At 45.8% G+C, this 23,396-nt stretch overlaps 1 protein-coding gene across 1 annotated transcript in view; it reads right to left on the reverse strand.

Moving 5' to 3' along the window:
- Positions 1-201: 201 nt before the first annotated feature.
- Positions 202-23,396, reverse strand: part of LOC146812084 (extracellular calcium-sensing receptor-like) — a 326,739-nt gene continuing 303,544 nt past the window's right edge. The window contains exon 4 of the mRNA XM_085615128.1: positions 202-435. Coding sequence (XP_085471254.1) covers positions 202-435 — 234 coding nt within the window. The remainder of the gene's footprint in view (positions 436-23,396) is intronic.

A 23,396-nucleotide genomic window follows, 5' to 3' on the forward strand; every position in this document is an offset into this window, starting at 1 on the left:
TAATGTAATTTTGTATAATGTTGTTGCTATTACAATACTGATGATGTTAGTATCTTGCCATGATTGTCACCAAACATAAGTAGCTCCTATTACAGAAAAGGTTGTAAACCCCTGGCCTAAGTAAAAGGATATATTTTCAGCTTTACATGTTACAAATTGCAGATATTCATGGAAATATTTCTCGAATACTTTACACGATTTTCAAACCTGAGAATATGGCTTGCCCCATTGGATAGCACTCATGTTCAATGTGAGTCTCTGTTGGGAGTTGAAGCGGGAATCATAGAGGCCAACGTTCACTGATTTACCCACCCCAGAAGAGGTCACCTGCCAGTTATCAATGTCATAGGCAACTGGAGAGTCACCGTTCTCGTCAAAAAATACATCCTCGCCAACCGAATCAAAGAAATGGACATTCTTAACATGAGAAAGTAGCTACAGGAGAAAAAAAAAGGAACATTTTAAGTAAAGTTCTAAAGACAACTAAAAAAGGAATGGTGTAAACTACAAGGTGATCAGCAAACAATGGGTAAAACTGTCTGACTATGCACAGCAACATCATATACACTTTAAGTTTCTAGTCTTCCATTTGTTCCTTTTCATTATTTTTATATTGGTTGGCCTGTCACATTGGTCCACTGTATAACATGATGCCTTTATTTAATGTAGCACGCCTCCTCACATAATAATCAAACCATACCTGCTACCCACCACCCTAGATTCAACGTTTTAAACATTCCACAGCATGTGAGGAAGCACCCAAGGAAGGTGAGGGAAAGGAACGGGAAGAATGATGAAGGCATGGCATAAGCGTTTCACTAAAGCAATGTGCAGTTAAAGAAAACCCCTTACGATAAAACACTACCCTTGTAAGAAACGTCTGCTTTCTGACACATTATTCTATTTAATATGAAGTAAACAATAAGTGGCAGTCTTAGGTAAAATTCCTCTTTCCTAGAATCAGACAGCACCAGGAATTTGACGATGACCCCCTGACTGAAGAGTGCCTGGACTCTTCAAGAATCTGGCACACTTACTCTGGTGCTAGGATTTTTTACTATGTAACATTCAAAGTCAAAGTACGTTTTATTTGATTTAAAAATGGTAAATCATAAAAGCCCAATACATTACAAATGGGAATACATCAGTTCATATATGTAAGTTTAACAATTAATTAAAAATGACACGACTTAAAATTAAAAGAAAAAAAAGGACTTCAAGCTAATTACATGCACAACCACGTCATACATAAAATTCATGAACAATTAAGAAGTGAGGTGGCCTTGCATAGTTTTCCTGTATCTAACCACCCCTTTCAGATATTTGGCAATATGATTAGTAAAAATGTCTTCATCTAAGAGTTGGAGTTTGATGAGGGCAGGTCGAAATGTCTCAGGTCTTGAACTTTTAAAATGGACAGAATCCATCTTTTCCTGATTAAGGTATAAAGCTTACAAAAGAAAATATTATGAATTGTAGACTGTACAGATATATCATCGTAAGGGCATGGGCATAGAGAGCGTGACCAGCCATTCATCTTAGGGAATGTGACCATATTATGAAAGTTGCCAAAACGCAAGCGGGTCAATAGTAGCCTATCATAGTTTCCTAATATTTTTGTTAAATAGAGTTATATCAAGAGCAGTTGATTTGCTCTGACAGATGTTTTCATGATGTTGGTGGACAATCTGATCGTCTCCAGGTGATTGATGCATGATAGCTTTAGTTCCTTCCTTGTGACAAGGTTCAGACTGTCGGGATTAGCAAAATGCTCGGGACAGCCTAGGTCGTTCATACATTTTTTGACATATTCAAGCCAAGGAATGCGATGTACCCGTTGCAGGTTCAAACAATCATTTATCACGTCCCGATTAAGGCCAGTTACAGTACTTATCCAAACCTTGTGCCAGAATAGGATTGGCTGTGCTATTCGGAACGGCTGAAAGATATTTTAAGAACCTGTTCTAAACTTGCTGTTAAGACTGTACATTTGCATGACCCCAAATACCAGCTCCATACATTGCAATTGAGGTACATTTGGCTTTGTAAATTGTCAGCAAGTTGTTAATAGGACGCTTTCCTAACTTCCTGGCAAAGTTTATCAAGGCTCCTATGGCTTTGGCAAATAGCAATTTTCTAGTTTTAATGGCTTTGACCCATGATACCCTTCTTTCGAAGACAATTCCCAAACATGAGAAGTAATTAGCGAATTCAAGTTTTGTATTGTTTTTGAAGATGTCTCTACACTTAACATTAGTCTTACTGCATTTCATGACAAATGTTTTAGTGATGTTTACTTTAAGGTCTAATCTTGACATATAGGATACAAAACTCGAAACATTTTTCTGCAGGCCTATTGGTGTGCGGGATAAAAGAACAGCATCGTCAGCGTATAACAATGCTCCAATTGTCTGTTTGCCAATACTAGGTAGGTCCTGACATTCCCTTGATACGGTAGCACCCAAGCTATTTATATAAAGGGTGAAAAGGAGGGGGGCTAACATGCACCCGTGCCTTATCCCCTTCCTGACAGGGAAGTTGGGACTGAGTTTGCCAGCTTTCCCGTAGCAGACGCTTGCCCGAGCATCTAGATAAGACTGTTTTAAAAAGTTAGTAAGTGGCCTTTCCACCCCCAATAACTCTAGTATACTCCACAACTTCTGGTGGTTAACACAATCGAAGGCCGAATTCAGATCATCGAAACACAAATAAAGGCTCCCCCATTTGGCCTGTACATATTTTCCTAATAAGAGACTTAGGTTTAGGCCCTGTTCCACAGTACCTAATCCTTGACGGAAACCATACTGTAACTCCAAGATTACACCTGTGTCCTCTGACCACGTCTGCAATCTATTTAGGATAACGTGCCCGGCCACTTTCACAAGGGAATCCAAAAGTGATATAGGTCTATAGCAGACAGGTCGTTACGATCACCTTTTTAAAAAATGGGAACAAGTATGGACTCTGTCCCGGTTGGAGTGAAGCCTTGTGTGCAGCAAGCCTTTAAAACCATGGTTAAAAGTGGCCTCACAGCAAGGGGCAGGATTTATATAAATCCACCGGTATGCTGTCTGGTCCCGGGGCTTTTCCTCCCATGCTCGCATTAATGGCTAAAATCACCTCATCCATGTTGAAATCGATATCTATTGGGAGTTAACTCATGGGGCCTATTCTATTATCCTCACAATGGTAAGTGTCTACATTGTCACAATACAGCCTAGAGAAGTGGGTCACCCATTAGTCCTCTCCAATCGTGATTTTAATACTGGGTACGTTTTTAGGGGCCATAAACGGGGCGTTCAAGGCCTTCCAAAAGCCTTTTATGTCTTTTTTGTCTGACGCTTGCTTAAGGGCCTGCCAAAGTTCAGTTCTTATGGCCTCTTTTTGTTCTTTAAGTGACGTTTTATATGCTGTTCTAGCCCTTTTTATAACTTCCTGATCTCTCATAGGCTTATGTAGGGCGATTTTCAAAGCTGCATGGGCTTTGATACAATTGGAGTCAAACCAGCCTAGCTTACTAGTAGGGTTTTTTTGGATTCAGATAGTAATTTATTTAGTATGGGCTGTGAACTTTTTCGGAGAGAATTAAAAATGTCAGAGTCCACGGCAGTCTCATCAAGACAGACAGAAAGATCTGTTTTACAACAACTTAGGAGCAACTTGGTAGGCTCTAGTGAGTCTACACTCACCCATTTAATTGTGTATCCATTGGTTCTATTAATGGCAATATCTTGTACGGGTTGGGTGACCATGTGTATTTTGGATAACACTTTATCCAGTAAGTCTAAGGTGACACTAATAGGAAAATGATCACTAAAGGCAACAGTGTGAGTTTTAAAATTATGCATTCTATCGGCGTATCTGTTTGATATTAATAGATAATCTATAGTTAAACACAACCCACGACCGTTAAATGTACTGCTAAACGGTATGGGTGGTGAACAAAGGTCGTTGGCAAAACCAAGGTCCATGGTATATTTAATCTGGTTTAATTGGTCCCAAAGGGGGGAGTGCGAGAAATGAGGAATGTCTTTCTCGTCATCAAGTATTAACCTGCAGTTACCTCCTTCAGTGCGAGTGCAAGGGCCTATATTAAATTCCCCTCCCCAGATTATACAAAGGTCCTTGTTTGTTTTGTTTAGGATTTAATCCAGGTCCTTCTGTAGGTGCCTCAAAACTACCTCTGTTTGCAAAACGGGAATGTTATGGTAAAAATGTAATAGGACAGTACAGTGAGAATTATCAATATGCATTTTTAAAACCTGATAGTAGGTTTTAGATTCTGCAAGGTCTACCTTTCTTGCGTTCATCCTATATGAAATGTAGGTGCATAAACCACCCTTTTTTCTCCCATGACTGAAGGGCAAGGCCGGTGTGAAAAATGTTTTAAACCCATCGATGTGCTGTATAGCATCTACCCAGGTTTCTTCAGTGCATAGTATATCGTAGCTGTTTATGAATTCAAGCCAGGCAGGGTTCGAGAATTTTGTAATTAGACCCGCCACGTTCCAAAAAAGGATATTAGTTAGGATAGACCTATATTCACCCTGAGTATTGCTCTTGTTATGAACAAATTCGGCAATGGGAATGTTGGAGTGGTGGGTGATACTGTTTAATGGATGTGGATAAGAGATATTTAGGTTTGTCAGGTCTAATCCCTTATCTTTATTATAATTCACGGTGATATCTCCAGCAACATCGCCGTTAAGCTGGGCATCATCCAGTGGCCCCAAACTGCGATGGCTGGAACCAACATATGAAACATCTATAATACTTTGATCATTGTGAACAAGTTCCTTAAATTCAATGGGTGTCATTTCTGGGCCAAGAAGATGGTTGGCGATGATCCAGCTTTGGTCTACGTGACTGTGTGTGGGAGTAAGTCAATCTATATCTTCCAGAGATGGAAATACGTCAAATCTGTTTTTGTAAGGGTAAGCTAAATTGATGTTGGATATTAGGGTTTATAAATCTCTGCTGTGAAGAATAATGAGTGTGATTCATTGGGGGATAGAAATATCCAAGGGGCAATACATTTATTCCTCTATTTGTCACATAGTCACTACCAAGTCTGCATAGAATCTCGCGTATCAGTCTAGGCGTTCTGAATGTCAGAACTATGCAGTCACCGGGAAGTGTTTTTTCCCTTCTCCCGACCCATCCTACTCTTCTCGCCATTTTGAACTCACCAAACAGGGCCTCTGTTAGCCCGGGTATTGTACCGAGCCAGCAGAGAGCCTTGTTTCCCAGTGCCTCCCATGTTTCGTTCTCCTGGACAGGAGGATGTGGTACGTTCGCCAATATTATGGTATATGGGGTGGCCTCTGGCTGCAGATTCAGTCTCACCTCCACCATATCTGTGGATATTGCACTTCGAGTAGGCAGCGGCTGGTTTACTCTAAACTTGTTATGGGCTAAAGGATCATTATGGTTTGTATTAATTATGCTTTTATGTCCTGCAAATGCTTTGACTAAGGTTCATCTGATTCAGGGTTTGGGGGATTATTCGAGGGATTAATGGGACATGCTCCATGACCTTTTCTTAGCAAGTCCTCGATAGCTGTTACTTTGGCCAGCAGTTTCTCTAAGGGCGCTACAACTGTTTTATGAAGGATGTCTAGTCTAAGGCAGATTTTTCTGTAATCCCCCTTGTGGCTGTTTTTATTGGGGGCATATTTGGAGGCCATCGGGCCCCTTTTCAACTGTTTTGGGTTTGGCTTTGGTGTTTATTTTCGTTCTCTTTTTCCCTTTTGTCTTGGGGTTAGTGCGAGATACATCAGAATCCAGAGATGCAACAGACGTCTCTGGATTTCTGGGGCGCTTAGAAGGTGCTTGGTACTCTCGTTCGAGATCAGAGGCATAAATGTTGTCCGACGTGTCCTGCACACACCCATTTGCCTGCGTGGTCAAGTCTTGCATGGTATCCTGTGTCGGGTGGGGAGGGCAAGGCTCTATATATACATGGTTGTCGGGTCCCATGGGCTCCTCACTAGCCCTGATTTAGTGATACTTCCACTGTGTGGATTTGTTTCTCAGTGGTACCAATCGCCCCAGAGAGATATTTCATAAGCAAGTTCTGTGTCCCCCCACCTGCCCTGGAGGTGGTGTCTGTTTTCCTTTTTCCCATTACTACTTCCTCCCCAGACCCGGTCCGCCTCTTTGTGTCAAAGATCCCACCCCGTAGTCATGAGATCTATTCCCCCACACACAGTACCTGTGCACAAAAGGATCTGGTAGCTGGTGCTAAAATATTCAACAATACTTTGAGCCGCCATCCAAATAGTTGAGAACCCTCCACAGGATACATAGGAGAATGAGGATCAAACAATATGATGAACCTTAGATTATAATGCTGTCAAGCAAATAGAACAGTGGTTGTAACATGGTAGCTACACAATTCTCAAACAGCATGATAACTTAGACTGCTCACAATATTTTTTGCTAAGGTCAAAAAGAAAGTAAAACGAGTGTTCTCGCGGCTTTGGGGTTGTAAATTGAGGCAGTCCAGGGTTATACGCAACACAATAGAAGCTTGAGGGACTCACCCTACTGTACAAATGTGCTTTCAGGAGATGTCAATGGTGTGGCCCAGCCCAGCCTCAGTCAGTCGGTCTAGGACGGGCTAAGACGGGCCCATCTTGGCCCGGTCTTCGCCCAGGCTGAGCCCAGGCTGGCCCCGCGCGCTTCCCCCACCACTGGACTGCTCACCAGTTGAAATAACACTCCTGCGCTCGATCAGAGATGCCGTTGTGGGCCCCTACCCGCCTACGAGAAGGGGATTATCTGGAAGCGGGCCGTCAGGGACGTGATCTCCGTGGAGGGTCGCAGTCGGCGCCTGGCCCAGGTGAGGAAACACTGGCAGGACATCCGGTGCTGGACCAGGAGGATCGCCCGGGTCCTGCTGGAGGACTCACCACCACGCAAGCACAGCGGGCGGCGGAGCCTGACCCACCAAATGAAGCGTGTCCTGGCGGTGGCCTTCCCTGAGATGGATAGGCGGTTACAGGAGAAGCAGCAGCAGCAAGGGGATAGGTACATGTGTGTTTGTTGTGTGTCACCAGCTTTTGCAAGTGCTCAGTCGCATGGATACACTGCCAGGGTTTATATGTGCAGTGCATATCCTGTTCCCCCAAGTCAACCACTCCTGTTCTTCCTCCCTTCCCCTCCTTGACATGTGTTCCCTGGTCTGTGTGTAATCACTATTGCACATGGTCATCTAGGCTGCAAGTTCATCAAGGTGCACAATGCTTTCTGCATCATGTGTGGGGGTGGTCTGTGACATGTGTTGGTACCTTGCCTGTGCCCTGTCCTGTCCTCTCATTTGGGGGCCCATACTTGTTGGCACTGTCCTGAGTCTCAACATAGGAGTGTGAGGTTTAAAATACACAGACTTGCAGCATGCATGACCAATGTAGTGGCCTCAGACATGATGTGCATGAGTGGGAGATATGCATAGGGCCGGGACGGTTGGTCCTGTTACAGTCAGATCCTTCCAGGACCATGGAGCAGTGTGCCCACTACTGTCCCCTGAGACACCTTATCCTAGGAATCATGTGTGGCATCACACACTGTGGCCATCCTCTGTGTGTTCAGCATAGTTTGGCCTCTGTGGCATTGTTCCCTGGCCTAATTTGTATTCACGTAAAGTGTGCTACATGTGTCCACTGTACAGGGTGACCCCATTAGGCTAGTGCACACTCACACTGGGCAGTGCCTGTGTGTCTATGTACAACTATCAGTTGATGGTTGTTTGTCACAAATATGTGTGGTCAGCCTCACGAGGTGATGTTGACTACATTTAGGAGTTCTTGATGCACATTTTAGTAAACACAGATTAAGAGGTGTAACTACTTGCTCTGTCTCAATCACATTGTCTCATGTATGGGGGGTTTGTGCAGGAAAGGCATACATGTCCAAACCTTATGTCTCCTTGCCAGGTCTGACCTGTGTGTGATAATTGTCTGGACAGACACTCAACGTGCAGTGACCCAGGCATGTTGGGCAGGGTGTCATGTTTGTGCTTTGCAGCATGTGTCAAAAGTTAAAAGACATGTTTCCTGCTCATCCATTTTTGGCACCGGTGTGTGCTCCAGATGCTATGTAGTTTGGTCTGTGTGTGCTGACATCTGTGTGGACATTCTTCGTTCCCATGAGGGTGTCTCCTCAGTGCAGGTGTTCCTTATTCCGACACAATTTCAGGGCCATTAGCTAATGCATTGTCCTGTGTCTGGACATGTGTGCCAATCCACATGACAGGTAGTGGGTCAGATGTGTTGCCAACTGTGTCATCATGGTACGGATGGCCATGTGACAGGTGGCATGTTTTAAGTTGTTAGTCAAGAAGTCTTGTACCTTGGCACTCACTACACTTGTCAACATGTCCCAATAGTTTATATGCTTCACTTTGATTTTTGTGAAGGACAATAATGTGCCTGCATGACAGATGTCTCCCAAGGAAGTGCACTAGAAACCACCTTTACACTTTTGGGGAACACGCTGGCACATTAAAAACAAAGGCACAGTTCTGTCAAAAACTTGTTTTGGAATTATACATATCCATGTTCCCACAGTGTGTTTGCATTTGGGTTAGTCCTTGGTTGTTGCTGATGCCAACTTATCGGTGTCAAGTCATCCGGACCACTGTGGTGCCATGTATATGTACTTCCTGATACCACATTTCTTCTTAACAATGGCTTATTGGCATTAGGCTGGCAGCTCATACAATGACTGTGTAAATGTAGTTTTGTGTGCACCTCCTTGTGTGACTTTTGATATTCATGCACATGTGTGTTCTGTTCCACAAGTGGCACATTCACACATTCCAAACATGTCAATTGTGTAAAGTTTTGTGATTCCCAATGGATCAGAAAGTATTTCTTTGGTTTTTCCAAAGTACTCACAGTTCTATGAGTGTGGGGACACCTTCAGCATTGGTCGTCTGTTATTTGGCATTGGGTGCACCAATACTGTTTCGTTCACAGTGACCAAGAGGTGGCATGCCTTCATAGTCTGGCTGTGCTCCACTGTTCACAGACACTAGCTTCTCAGTATAATTGGATATCCAGTTATTTGCTGTTGTGTCCTGATTTTCATTATTTAAGGTGGCATGGTGGGTGAACCAACTGGGGAGTGCAGGGCTTACATATAAGCGGAGTATTCTAGATGTTACTCATGATGCATTTCATGATGTGCACTGTGACCTATTTTGTTTGGACTCATGTGTCAGATGTACACAGGTGACTGATTATTTCCGGTCTCTTCACCTTGCCCACAGCATCATCGAGGGACACCGAGGGAGACACCTGCACGGACGTGGAGGAGGGATCCAGCACCAGTGCCACCACTCCTGGCGAGTCGGCAGCATCAAGTGGCACGGAGGGCGAGGGGAGTCAGGCGGAGCACCTGTCTAGTACCAACACCGACTACGACGCTGACGGGTCCGAGGCTGAACTCCCTGAGGGGGCGGAGGCTGCTCCAACAGCTGGCAGCAGCACTACAACTGTCACCGCCCCCTCCATTCCCATCACTGCCCTCCCAGTTGCTCCGTTCCCTTCTGTCCGTGTAGGGCAACAACGTGTCTCCTTCGTGCCAGGCACCGCACCCCTGCCTCTGTCTCCCCTGCTGCCGTCACTGCCAAGTCTGTGGACATTCAGCGGCAGTTGCAGGTTGGGCAGACATCGATCCTGACTGTCCTCCATGGCCACACCAGACTGCTGACACAGATGGTGTCGTACATGGAGGGCATGTCATCAGCGATGTCTGACCAACGGATGTTGCTGAGGTCCATGGACTTGTCAATGACGGCAGCAGTGAGTCTCCTGCAGCGCTTGCTCCCCCCACCTACCCCTGCACCATCCACACTTCCCACTCCCATGCCTGTCCCAAGCACACACACACATTCCTAGGCAGGCACCACACCAGACACAGGCAGCACACCAACAGGGAAGGGCAAGCGCACACCTCCTGTCATGCACACTCGGGGGGAAGAAGGCACACCCACTGGATCTAGGGCACACAGGCAGACACGCAGCCACAGTTGGATTCCGCATGCCTCATTCCCCAGTCCCCCCAATGTCACTCCCCTCGGCTCCCCTGCCCCACAGTCTGAGAAGGAGACATACATGGCTGTGCTGGGCCTCAGCCCCACTGGTTCACCATCGCGCAAACGGGCAAGGCACTCCACGGGTAGGGGAGTTGAGTCCCCCCCTGTCCACAACCTCCCCCAGTAGCGCTGCAACCCATCCCTCTGACCCCCCCCCTCCTTGGGGCCTGTGGTTCCTTCTGGTGCAGGGGAGACGCTGGACGAGCTTGCGGGCGTGTGCAGCGCCATACTAACCTTCACCTTTGCTGCTGCCCCACCCCCTGTGGTGGAGTCGTCCGTCCCTGCACCCACAACACCTACCCTTCCCCCTCCTCTCCCTGCGATGCCTGGTCCTTCCCCACATGATGCCCCCACCCCAGTCGATGAACCAGAGGTTTCGAATGTGCAGGCAAGCTAGGGGAGACGCGTGGACATGTGTCCCCCCCAGGACTTCGCATCTGGACTGGCCTATGGCCTTTGTAAATAGTGTCCTTTTGTACGTTTTATTTTAATGCTGAATAAAGCATTTTGTTTTTCCTTTGAACACGATTGCTTTTCAGGTATTGATGTTGGTGCTGATACTCCATGAGTTGGGCTTGTGATCATGTGTTAGGTGTCTGGGAAATGTTGTAGTCTGGTGCTCATGGGGTGGAGCCTGGTATCTGCGTGCCATCACAAGGTCTCTGCAAAAATTCTTTGGTCGTGTATGCTCTTTGTGTTTGGAGATATTGTCCCAAGGAGTGTTCCTTCCTCTGTGGCACCTGACATCTTCCCTGCAGGGAGTTGCACAATTGTTGTGCTGACCTGTGTCTACATTTTCTTGGTGGCAGACGGATCCCTTCAACTATGGCCATGCCTGCTCAGCAATGTCTCCGGCTGCATCGTCTGTGCCATCCTTGGTAGTCACTGTACTTGTGTATAGAGTATGTTGCCATGCCTTTATGTGGAAATTGTCCCTTTTCCGCACTATGCATGTGTGTACTCCCAGCCTAGCACACATATGGTACTTGTTCTGCAGGGTATTTGGTCACCTGACTCTTGTGGGCATTGTATCTGTGGGAAGTCCACCCTATTCCTTCCATGGGAGACAACAACTTGGTGGCTGTCCCAGCACCTGTACATTCCTATCAGTCCTGGAATGTGCGTGATAGTGTGTGTTCCCTTTGGCTCTCTAAGTTTAGTAGGCTTTCACATAACTATACAGTCTTCTGACATGATGTCAGTGTGTGTATTGTGCTGCATCCGCCAGGGGTGGGTATGCATGTGTCATTTGTCATCACACCCACATGTGGTGTGTCATGCAGTGGGGGAAAGACATCCATCCTCATGGGAGTGGGACACTGCTGTCAGTGATGTGTTGAGATGGCACTCTCAACATAGTTGCACATTGGGGATGTGTTCATAAACCCATGGAGTTGTGGTCATCTGATGATGATGCACCCACCCCTCATATGTCTCTCTCCACAGCTGGTAGTGATATGCACCCACTCCTCATGTGTCTGGACAATGCTGGGAATCCTCTGCACCCACCCCTCATATGTCTCTGTCCACTGGAGGTAGTGATATGCACCCACTCCTCATGTGTCTGGACAATGCTGGGAATCCTCTGCACCCACCCCTCATATGTCAAGACAATGCTGGGAATCCTCTGCACCCACCCCTCATATGTCTCTGTCCACTGCTGGTAGTGATATGCACCCACTCCTCATGTGTCTGGACAATGCTGGGAATCCTCTGCACCCACCCCTCATATGTCTCTGTTCACTGCTGGTAGTGATATGCACCCACTCATCATGTGTCTGGACAATGCTGGGAATCCTCTGCACCCACCTCTGAGGGCGTGGGCACGGCGCGTACCCCTACATCACCACTACAAAGGTGGTACAGGCCGTACCCACGCTATGAGGGTGTGGGTACGGCGCGTACCCCTACATCACCACTACAATGGTGGTAAGGGCCGTACCCACGCTCTGAGGGCGTGGGTACGGCGCGTACCCCTACATCACCACTACAATGGTGGTACGGGCCGTACCCACGCTCTGAGGGCGTGGGTACGGCGCGTACCCCTACATCACCACTACAATGGTGGTACGGGCCGTACCCACACTTTGAGGGCATGGGTACGGTCCGTACCACCATTGTCGTGGTGACGGGTACGCGTCCACGTCCACTTCCGTTGTGGCGGTACGTAGGGATTGGTGGACACGCCCCCCGAAGTGACCAGACCCTGGAGGTAATGTATGTACAGGACATATATACTTTTTTATTTGGATGGGGGTTATGTTTCCTGCCCCTGCCCCCCCCCTTTGCCCCTGGGTGTTGTTCTGACCTTCTGCAGCGTCTGCGTGGGTTTCTGTGCACCAGGTCATAGGCTAGGAGGGCCGGGATGACACGTAGGATGGGGTCCATGGCTGTCCGTCGCGTACCGGTGCTCCTTCTCCGCGTCGTCCTTAATTTCCCGGCAGTTTGTGGCTGCCGTAACAAATAAGCCGTGCGGAGTGACGTAGGCACGAATCGTACTTGCTGGTCCGTAAACCGCTGCCTGACTCTGTCCGGACGTCACGTATGCGATGTCCTGGATCGGAATTGTGGGTATTTTTTCGCCGCACGGACTTTTGGACGAATCGTACGGAAATGGTATTTCTGTACGATTCGTATTTGCGGCTTGGTAAGGTGGATTTCCCGGGTACGAGTCGTACGGAGAATACGCTCCGTATGACGATTCATACCCGGGTTTTGCCGGATCGGAATCGGCACCCTAACGTTGATTTGTGTTGCCCTTGTGCAATAATAACCAAATCTCAAACCTTCAATAGCAAAAGGCCACTTTATTAGGGCATACTCGTAGTTATCAATTCATTGTTTATGAATACACTCAAAACATCCTCACTAATACAGAAAAACTCCTGCTACTCCCCCTCCCTTAAAATTCCAGAAAAGTATAATACTTCCTAAAGACAACTCCCCTTACCCGCAACATCATTCTTTCTTCTTCCATTTGCAGCTCTTCTCTTTCATTCCTCAGTGTCTCTCTCTTTCTCACGCCCCATCAACTATCCCAAAGCGAACTCCCATTTGTCTTGCTCAATCAATCAATCAATCAGAACATTTGTAAAGCGCACCACTCACCCGTGAGTGTCTCAAGGCGCTGGGGGGAAGAGGGGGGTGGTGCTGCTACTGCTCGAATAGCCAGGTCTTGAGCAGCCTCCTGAAGGTTAGTAGGTCCTGGGTCTGCCATAGGAGGATGGGGAGGGTGTTCCAGGTCTTGGCCGCGAGGTGGTTCGGGGTATAGAAGGTGAGTCATCTGTTGAAGTATGCCGGTCTGGTGTTGTGGAGTGCCTTGTGTGCGTGGCTGAGGAGCTTGAAGGTGATCCTCTTGTTGACGGGAAGCCAGTGCAGGTCTCTCAGGTGAGGTGTGATGTGGCTGCAGCGAGGGATGTCGAGGATCAGGTGTGCTGAGGCGTTCTGTATGCGTTGTAGTCATTTCAAGAGTTTAGCCGAGGCTCCTGCGTAGAGGGCGTTTCCATAATCTAGCCTGCTGCTGACAAGGGCTTGGGTGACCGTTCTTCTTGTTTCGGTGGGGATCCACCTGTAGATCCTGTGGAGCATGCGGAGGGTGTTAAAGCAGGAGGACGATACGGCGTTGACCTGCTTGGTCATGGAGAGTGTTGAGTCGAGGATGAACCCTAGGTTGCATGTGTGGTCGGTGGGTGTTGGTGCTGCTCCCAGTGCGGTCGGCCACCAGGAGTCATCCCAGGCCGAGGGGGTGGAGTCGAGGATGAGGACTTCCGTCTTGTCCGAGTTCAGCTTCAGACAGCGACGGCTTTCATTTCTTGGTGGAGGTTGGTTTTGGAGGTGAGGGGGTCCTTGGTTTGGGAGAGGATCAGCTGGGTGTCGTCGGTGTAGGAAATAATGTTGAGGTCGTGCAGTCGGGCGACGCGGGCGAGCGGTGCCATGTAGATGTTGACCAGTGTCGGGCTGAGGGATGAACCTTGGGGTACGTCGCAGATGATTTCGGTGGCTTCGGATTAGAAAGGGGGAGGCGGATGCTCTCGGTTCTGCCGGAGAGGAAGGAGATGGTCCATTCCAGTGCCTTGTCTCGGATCCCTGCGTTGTGGAGGCGTGTGCCTAGGGTACGGTGGCAGACAGTGTCGAAGGCGGCTGACAGGTCCAGGAGGATGAGGGCCGCGGTTTCGCCATTGTCCAGCAGGGCCCTGATGTCATCAGTGGCCGCGATGAGTGCAGTTTCGGTGCTGTGGTTGCTGCGGAACCTGAACTGGGACGGGTCCAGGATGCTGTTCTCCTCGAGGTAGCGGGTCAGTTGTCTGTTAGTGGTCTTCTCGATGACCTTCGCCGGGAACGGAAGTTGGGAGATGGGTCGGAAGTTCTTGAGGTCCTTTGGATCAGCCTTGGGTTTTTTGGGTAAGGCGTTGATCTCGGCCTACTTCCAGCTGTCTGGGTAGGTCGCGGTCTCGAAGGAGATGTTGATGGCCTTGCGGAGATGGGGTGTCTGCGATCTAGAGATGGAAGAAGGTGGCAAGAAAGTCGCACAGGTCTTGCGAAGGTGGGATGTCGTTGGTGTTGGAGCTGGGGTTTTAGAGAGTTCCTTCACGATGCTGAAGAGTTCTTTGCTGTTGTGTGCGTTGTTGTATAGGCGGTCTTTGAAGGAGGCCCTTTTGGTGGATCTGATGAGGTGATGGTGTCTGCGGATGGTGTTCTTGTGGGCTGTTTAGATGTCTGGTGTCTGTTGGAGGTGCCATTTCTTCTCTAGTTTTCGGCAGGCTTGCTTGGAGGCCTGGTGGTCCGTGGTGAACCCGCTGGCTTTCTTGTTGGTGTGTCTGTCGGAGGGTTTCTTGATCGGGGCGAGAATGTTGGCGCAATCATCGATCCACTGTCTGAGGTTGCGGGCGGCGGTGTTGGGGTCGGTGGGGTGGACGGGTGGGCTTCAGGCGAGGGTGGTGTTTAGCTGGTCTTCTGTGACTTTGCTCCAGCAGCAGCGGGGGATCTGTTGAGTGCGGTGGTGTGTGGTGGGTTTCCACAAGGTGAAGTGGATGCAGCGATGACGGTCCAGTAGTGTTCGGTGGTGTGCCTGAAGAAGACGTTGGAGCTTACGGTGAAGATGGGGTCAAGCGTGTGGCTGGCAGAGTGGGTGGGTGTTGTGATGAGCTGTCTGACTCCGAGGTTGGCGAGGTTGTCAATCAAGGTGGTGGAGTTGGTGCCGTTGTTGTTCTCGAGGTGGAAGTTCAGGTCCCCGAGGAGGATGTAGTCTGTGGTGGCGACGGCGTGCGTACTGACAAAGTCGGCGATGGAGTCGCTGAACTGTGGCCGGGGTCCGAGGGGTCTGTAGACAAGGGTTCCTCTGAGCGTGGTGTTGGGATCAGTGTGGATCTGGATGTGCAGGTGTTTGGCAGTGCTGAGGGTGTCATCCGTGCTGATCGAGACTTTGAGAGTGTTCCTGTGGACGATGGTGATTCCTCCTCCTGTTCCATTAGTGCGGTTCCTGCGGGTGATCTTGTAGCGGTCAGGGATGGCTATGGCGATGTCAGGAGCCGAGGAGGGGTTCATCCAGGTCTCCGTCAGGAAGGCGACGTCCGGGGAGGTGGTGTCAAGTAGGTCCCAGAGTTCGAAGGCGTGCTTGCGGGTGGAACGGGTGTTGAGCAAAATGCATTTGAGGTGGTTGCGTCCGTTCTAGGTGGGTGGATTGGCAGATCGGATGCTGGTGAAACTGCAGCTCCGGCAGGAGAAGGGTCCTTGGGTGCGCTTTGGGGCGGCCAGGAAGCAGGTTTGTGATCGTCCGGTGTTGAGTGCGTGGAGGGTGCTGGCATTGTAGCGGTGACGGGTGTCGTGGCGTTCACGGGGGCCAGGGGGTCTGGCACTGGGCACGGTCCAGGCACGTATGGGCGCAGACGGGCTTGCCTTAGGTGCGCCAGCGGCGCGCCAGCAGTACGCCCGCTCCTCGTGTCCGCTGCGCAGCCGCACAGCGGCCACCATATAAGGGTAGGTGGGAGGGAGTGGGTGAACAGGGGGCGGGGAAGCAGGGGACGCAGCAGCGGGAACTGGAGGGAAGAGTGGGATACAGAAGGCAAAAGGGGGCAAAAGGGGACAAAAGCAATAGAATCACAGTGCAAAAACAGAAAACAGAACAAAAGGCAAAATACAGTTAAATACAATACTGAAGCAGAGGCACAAATACAGTCAGGCAGAATGAGCGCAGAGAGCTAACGGGCCTTGAAATACCAGCAGTGGCAGCAGCGGGCTTGGGGGCACGGACACACAGGTGGTGCTGTGCGGCGTGGGGAGCAGCCTACCTGAAAACAGGGTCAAGAGTCGCTCTTCAAAGGTACTCTTACCCTCCTGTGCTGCTCCTCCCATGCCCCCCTCAAGGGGTGGTTCTACCTGCACCTGAGTCCTAAACCCCAAACTACTGCTGGTAACTTCTACAATACCTGTCTTACTGTAGCAGAAAATCTAGCTACTCAGTTCTTTTTAGTTGTTCTCAAAGGGCCTCTCTAACTTATTCATACATTCTCCTGACCAAGTCTGTCCATACCTTTCCACTTGGCAAATGAAGTCAGCAAGGAAAACACTGGAAGACATTTTCCCGCCTCACCTGCCTGCCACCTCCCCTACAGTTTAGTAACATAACCTCTTGTTCCGGAGTGTAAGGAAATGACTATTTTTGTATAAATACCCCCACTCCCACCAAAGGGTTCAATTGATGCTTTCTTTTGACCCTGAACTACACTGGGTCCTGCTGACTGGGCCCCAGTGCATGTGCTCTGATCGCTCCAATGTGTATGCAATAGATTAATACTAGGCCTGGGCGAAAATTTTGTTCCGTTCGCGGAAATTGCGATAATTTGACATTTTCGCGTTCTGCGGAGAGCGCGAAAATGTCAAAATTTCCGGTTTCCGCAGCTTGGCGATAATTTGTTTCTTGCTCGCGCTGTAAAATAATACATTCTCGCGCACGCGCGATCGCCTTACCTGAATCCCTGCGTTCGCCGACAAGTTTTCTTGATCCGGTCGCGTTCTCCATGAGATGTTGTATTGTTTTTAGCCATTTGCGCTGTTTCGCGACAGTTCGCGCCCGCAGTGACGTCATGCGTCGCGCGATCACGTCTTTCTTCTCGCGATCATGCATCGCGAGACAACTCAAAACAAGATGGCCGCGCCCGCAAGCAACCACATGGGTAAGTTGGCGACCCGCAACCATGCAGAAAATCTCGCGAACATGCGGGAAAAAAACTTCCGCATCGTCGCGATATTTCCGCTTGTTTGCGATAATTTTAAACATTTTCGCGATATTTTGCGAAAGTCAATTTCGCAAATTCCGCCCACCCCTAATTAATACCTGATAACCATATTTAACTTACATGTAATCCTTTAATATATTGTACCCAGTGTACCTAGGGACTGTAAGTGAAATATCACCGTCTACAGTAGCAATTATCATGCCATCACTGCAGCGACAATGTGAAAGAAAACATGACTCTAGGTCTGTCACTAAAGCTTACTCAAGCAGCATTTAAACTGTCAACTCGACATGGCAAAATAACCTTTTACCAAGTGCAAACCTTCCTTTTTATTATTTATGTCACCCCTAAGGGATCAATGACAGAATATCGACAACAGAAATATCGAGCTACAGAAATATCATGACAAAAATATCGTTGTCAAAAATATCAAACTCTTATTTTCATAATGGTAAGTACAAAAATATTGGAAACAAATACTGTTAAAAATATCGAAGTAGAAGTTAGCGGGTTTTTCATATGTATAAAAAAAATGTAAAATGAATAAATTAATACATTTAACTTAAGAACATTTTTTTAGATTTATTTGTATATTGTAACAATTATAAGTAAAAAATGTAATGTAAAAATAAATTAAACATACATATTTAAAATGTAATATATATTAACTTAAAAATAATTAATAAATAATTATAATTAATTATACAATTTTAGAAATATATTACAATTTATAAATAAATATATACATACACTTGTAATATCGAAATACAAATTAAAAAACTTATATTATACATTAAAATATTAAAATATGTAATATTTTTTAATCATACATTATACACTACATTGACTGCAAAAGTAGGGAAAGTGTTGGATAGCAGAGGAGAAAAAATTACTATTCCCAATCCAGCGAGTGCAACAGTGGGGAAAGTGTTGGATAGCGTAAGGAAATAATTTACTATTTCCACTCCAATAACTGCAACAGTAGGGAAAGTGTTGGATAGCGGAGGGGAATAATTTACTATTCCCACTCCAGCAAGAGCAACAGTAGAGAAAGTGTTAGATAGCGGAGGGGAATAATTTACTATTCCCACTCCAATGAGTGCAACAGTAGGGAAAGTGTTGAATAGTGTAGGGGTCAAAATTACTATTCCCACTCCAGCAAGTGCAACAGTAGGGAAAGTGTTGAATAGCGGAGGGGAATAATTTACTATTCCTACTCCAGCAAGAGCAACAGTAGAGAAAGTGTTAGATAGTGGAGGGGAATAATTTACTATTCCCACTCCAATGAGTGCAACAGTAGGGAAAGTGTTGGATAGCGGAGGTGATTAAATTACTATTCCCACTCCAAAGAGTGCAGCAATAGTGAAAGTGTTGGATAGCGTAGGGGTAAAATGACTATTCCCACTCCAGCGAGTGCAACAGTAGGGAAAATATTGGATAACGTAGGGGTAAAAATGACTATTGCCACTCCAGCCAGTGCAACAGTTGGGAAAGTGTTGGATAGCGCAGGGGTAAAAATTACTATTCCCACTCCAGCGAGTGCAACAGTAGGGAAAGTGTTGGATAGTGTAGGGGTATACATTACTATTTTCACTCCGGCGAATGCAGCAGTTGAGAAAGTGTTGAATAGCAAAGGGGTAAAAATTACTATTCACACTTAGGAAAATTCAAATTTAACAACAAACAAAATATCAACTACTATACAACATATAATAAAACACCTAAAAACAAAAAATATCTATTATACATTTTTACAAAACATAGAAACATATAATATTGTACAAAAAATATAAAATTTACATAACACTTTTTTTGTTAATTTTAACAAGAAATTATCGAACAAATAAATATTTTGTAATAGAAATTAATTGTAATGCAAAAAAATAGTTATTAAATAAATGTAATATTTTTTTCCTAGCCTATAACACCACACAATTTACAACACACATCTAAATTAAATCAAAAAGTGTACCTCCCTAATTGACACAATTAATTATTAATTCAAAAATTATTACTAAATAAAAAACATATTTAAACGTTGAAAGTTATTGTAGTAGCCAAACATTACAGCTATACAACATAAATCTCCACAAAAAATAAAATAAACAATTACCAATTTTTTTTAACAATTAATAAATAAATAATACTGATCAAGTAATGATTATTAATGTAAACTAAATTACTTTCCACCACCTACCCCAATAAAGACCATAGCACATACCTAAAAATATTTACACAATTTCCATAACTAATTTTACATTAACAAATTCATAGCAATTAACAACAAATCAGTCATTAAGTTAAAAAAAATTTACTTCCCATCATTTACCACTATAAACACCACAATACACACATCAAAATTATTACACCAATGACAAAATTAAAATGTAATTAATTAATTAGCATCAATTAACAAATAATTAGTTAATTATAAATAAATTTCCTCCCACCATATTACCCTATAAATGCCACCAACAATTTCGTATTTTTTTTACAAAATTAACATAATTAATTAACAATAAATTAATTAATACCAATTAACAATCAACATATAAATAATTATTAATACAGTAATTCATACAATTAACACCATAAAAGCATAATTAATAAATATTATCAAAAAATATTATTACATGTATTAAAATTAAATTACTTCCCACCCTACTACCCTATCAACTCACAACCCACTCCTAAAAAAATCACACAATTAACATAATTAACAATTAATCAATAATAATTAATAATAAATAAATAAATATTAATACATTATTTCCCGCAATTAACAAAATAAAATATTAAATAAATAATTATTAATTATGAAGAAAAAAATAATTAATAATTAAATTACTTCCCACCCTATTCCCCTATAAACCCACATCCCACTCCTAAAAAAATTACACAATTAACATATTTACCAATTAATTAACCAATGAAAATTAACAGCCAATTATAATTTAATTAATAATACATTAATTACCATAATTAACACTATAAAATCAAAATTAAATAAATAATAATTATTCAAGATTAATATCCAATTTAATATAAATACATTACTTCCCATCCTACTCCCCAATGAACCCAAAACCCGCTACAGAACTAAAACGCAAAACTTAATTAAAATAAAATATATAACTTCTAAAAATATAGCACATACATTTAAAATACATAGTAAAATATATAACAATAACTAAAAAAATGATTTCTTAACAACTATATTTTTGCATTTTCACTGTAGTAAGGCTGGTGGTCCCATAGGCTAACATGGGGTTACACTAGACCAACAGATAAGTGCTAACTTGTATTTAGGACCAACAAATATAGACACCTGACATAGTGCTAAAGTTCGGATTTAAAGTAACTTTAGAAATTCATCACTCTTTTGCTCCCAAAGTTCTAGTAGCCATTTCTGATTAGTTACAGCAGTTGTCATCTGAGAAAGACTGCTGCCATCCTGCCAGGAGGTGTGAAGTCGTCCCAGGAATGGGGAAATAAGGCATGTTGGTGGGAGAAGGTGTGACCTACTCCTGGCACGATGGCCAGAGGGCTGTGGCCTAATGTGGCCCAGCTTCAAAGGGACAGCCAACTTTGATAGGCAAATATGAGTCAGACCACACCCTGCCCTTTTCTTTGCTGAGGTGAACAGACTGGCATCTCCCCCAGGGAGGGAAAATGTGTGGCAGAACCAGTTTTGCAGGAGAAGTAGCTTATTATACTGGATACACTGCAGCGGTGTGCCCATAGATCTGACCCAGGGAAGAAGGATTCTGAAATCTTGGATTTGGGCAGCGAGATACAATGTTGAAGTGTTCGACCTAGCATCTTTTGGCATGTTTTCCCTGTTTTTTTCTTTATTTCTGACCTCCTGGTTTTGACTCTGTTTTTGCTGGTTTAGTGTCTCTGTGCACTTTCTCGCTGCTGTTCAGTGTTAAAGTGCTTATATTGCAAATTGTGTTATGGATTGGTGTTTGCATGATTGGCATATTTGAGTTACTAGCAAGTCCCTAGTAAAGTGTACTGAGGGTGCCAGGGCCTGTAAATCAAATGCTGCTAGTGGGCCTGCAGCACTGGTTGTGCCACCCACACAAGCAGCCCTCCAAAAGGTTCTCAGACCTGCGACGGCAGTGTCTGCACACAGTTTGTAACTGCCATGTCGACCTGGCCAGTGCCCCCACTTGCCAGGCCCCAAACCTTCCTTTTTCTTATACGTAAGGCACTCCCCAGGTAGGCCCAAGGTACCCCAATGGGCAGAAAGCAAAGTATGTGAAAGGTAGGACATGTGCTGGTGTGTATGACATGTCCTGATAGTGAAATACAGTGTATTTCATTTTTCACTATTAAAAGGCTATCTGTCCCATAGGATAGAATGGGAGATACCCAGCACTTCACACCGCAACCCTGGTCTCACTGACAACACTGTCTGATGCTGTCACGGAGCAACAGCTTGCATGTGACCTGTGGGCACCACTCTTTGAACCACCTTGCTTCACCCCACTGCCCAGGAATCCCCGCTGACGCTGCTCCACTCCGACATTGATGCTGCTGCTAGCACCATGGTTAGAGGGCATCTCTCGTAAGTTACACAATGCACCATCCTCATCCTACACCGCAGCCTTGGCCAACTGACGCCAGCGCCATTGACTCCAATTCATCAGCTGATGAAAGAGCTTCAGCAATGACGACGACGCTGCTTGCACCGTGACCTGACACCACTGCGATTAACGCCGCTCCACTTCACACCTCACCCTTGGTCTCACTGATGCCGCTGGATGACTGTCACTGAGCTGCTGCCTGCACCGCGACCTGAGGGCACCACACGCTGCACCTTTGCACTTCGCACCGCAGCCCAGACACTTGCCGATAACAGCACTCCAGACTTTATCTGCCAAGAGTTCGATCTGCAGCGTCTGTGACTTCCAGGGCCCGATGACTCCTGCACATACTTCCAGAACTAACCCCTGTTGACGCCAGCTCTTTAGAGCTCAACAAGAGGTTGCCGACGCCCTGCATTTCTAAAAGTAATGTTTTGCATGTCTTCCCGATGTCGTGAAGCCGCGGTCAGCCAGAACTTTTTGGATTTGTTGTTCATGATGCTGTGATAGCCCCCAATGGAGCTATCAACTTCAATGAACTGTATTTTAAGCCTATTTTTGATTATTTTGTTATCATTTTTGGTCTTTTTTTGCACAGATAAAATATTGGTTACTTTTCTAAAACTGGTGTGGTGTCCTTTTGATGTGTTTTCACTGTATTACTGTTGGTTATGTGCAAGTGCTTTACGCACTGCCTCTAAGATAAGCCTGGCTGCTTGGGCCAAGCTAACAAGGAGGTGATCAGGGGTTATTTCAGTAGGGTATCCCCCTTATCCTGACCAGAAAGAAGGATCCCTACTTGGACAGGGTAAGAACCTTCGAACTAGAGACCCCCATTTCTAACAGGGAGTGTTTGGTGTCAGTCCCCCCTGAAGAGATGTAAAAGTGGGCATAGTTGCACGTGAGAATTTTACCCTAATTCGTTAGGGAGTTGTACACACCCACAAACTAGAAACTGTAATAATTTGACACCCCTGAGTACCAACTTCAGAATGCCACTGGATTCCTAAAGAACAGAAGAAGTACTGCACCTGCTGAACCTGTGGATCTCATGAAGCAAGCCTCCACCAAGAAGGGCTGCACCTGCTGACCCAAGGCAGGACTTCCGAAAGAGAAGGGCTCCTCCTGCTGTTGACCTGGTGGATAGAGAGAGACCCCAAAGTCTTGACCTGCTCCCCACTTGTGCCAAGGAACACAGGGTGGATTTCAAGGGCTACTTGGCTAGCCTACAGTTAAGCTCCAGGGACACAAAAGATAAAGAAGCCCCCTTCCGCACGAGCCCAGCTGACCAGTAACAGCTGGTTTGTACCTGGACCCTGCTGGTGCACACTGGGAGATCAGGTCCTATCCCCCACAAAGTTCCTAGTAGGTCCAAGATTTATGGTTAGCTCTAGAGATTTCTCTTTTCCCTGAAAGAACTGCAACTTGTGAGCCTGGGGCTCAAAGATGATAGTTTTTGACAAAGAA

This window comes from Triturus cristatus, chromosome 7, assembly GCF_964204655.1.
Source record: "Triturus cristatus chromosome 7, aTriCri1.1, whole genome shotgun sequence".
Classification (NCBI taxonomy): Eukaryota; Metazoa; Chordata; class Amphibia; order Caudata; family Salamandridae; genus Triturus; species Triturus cristatus.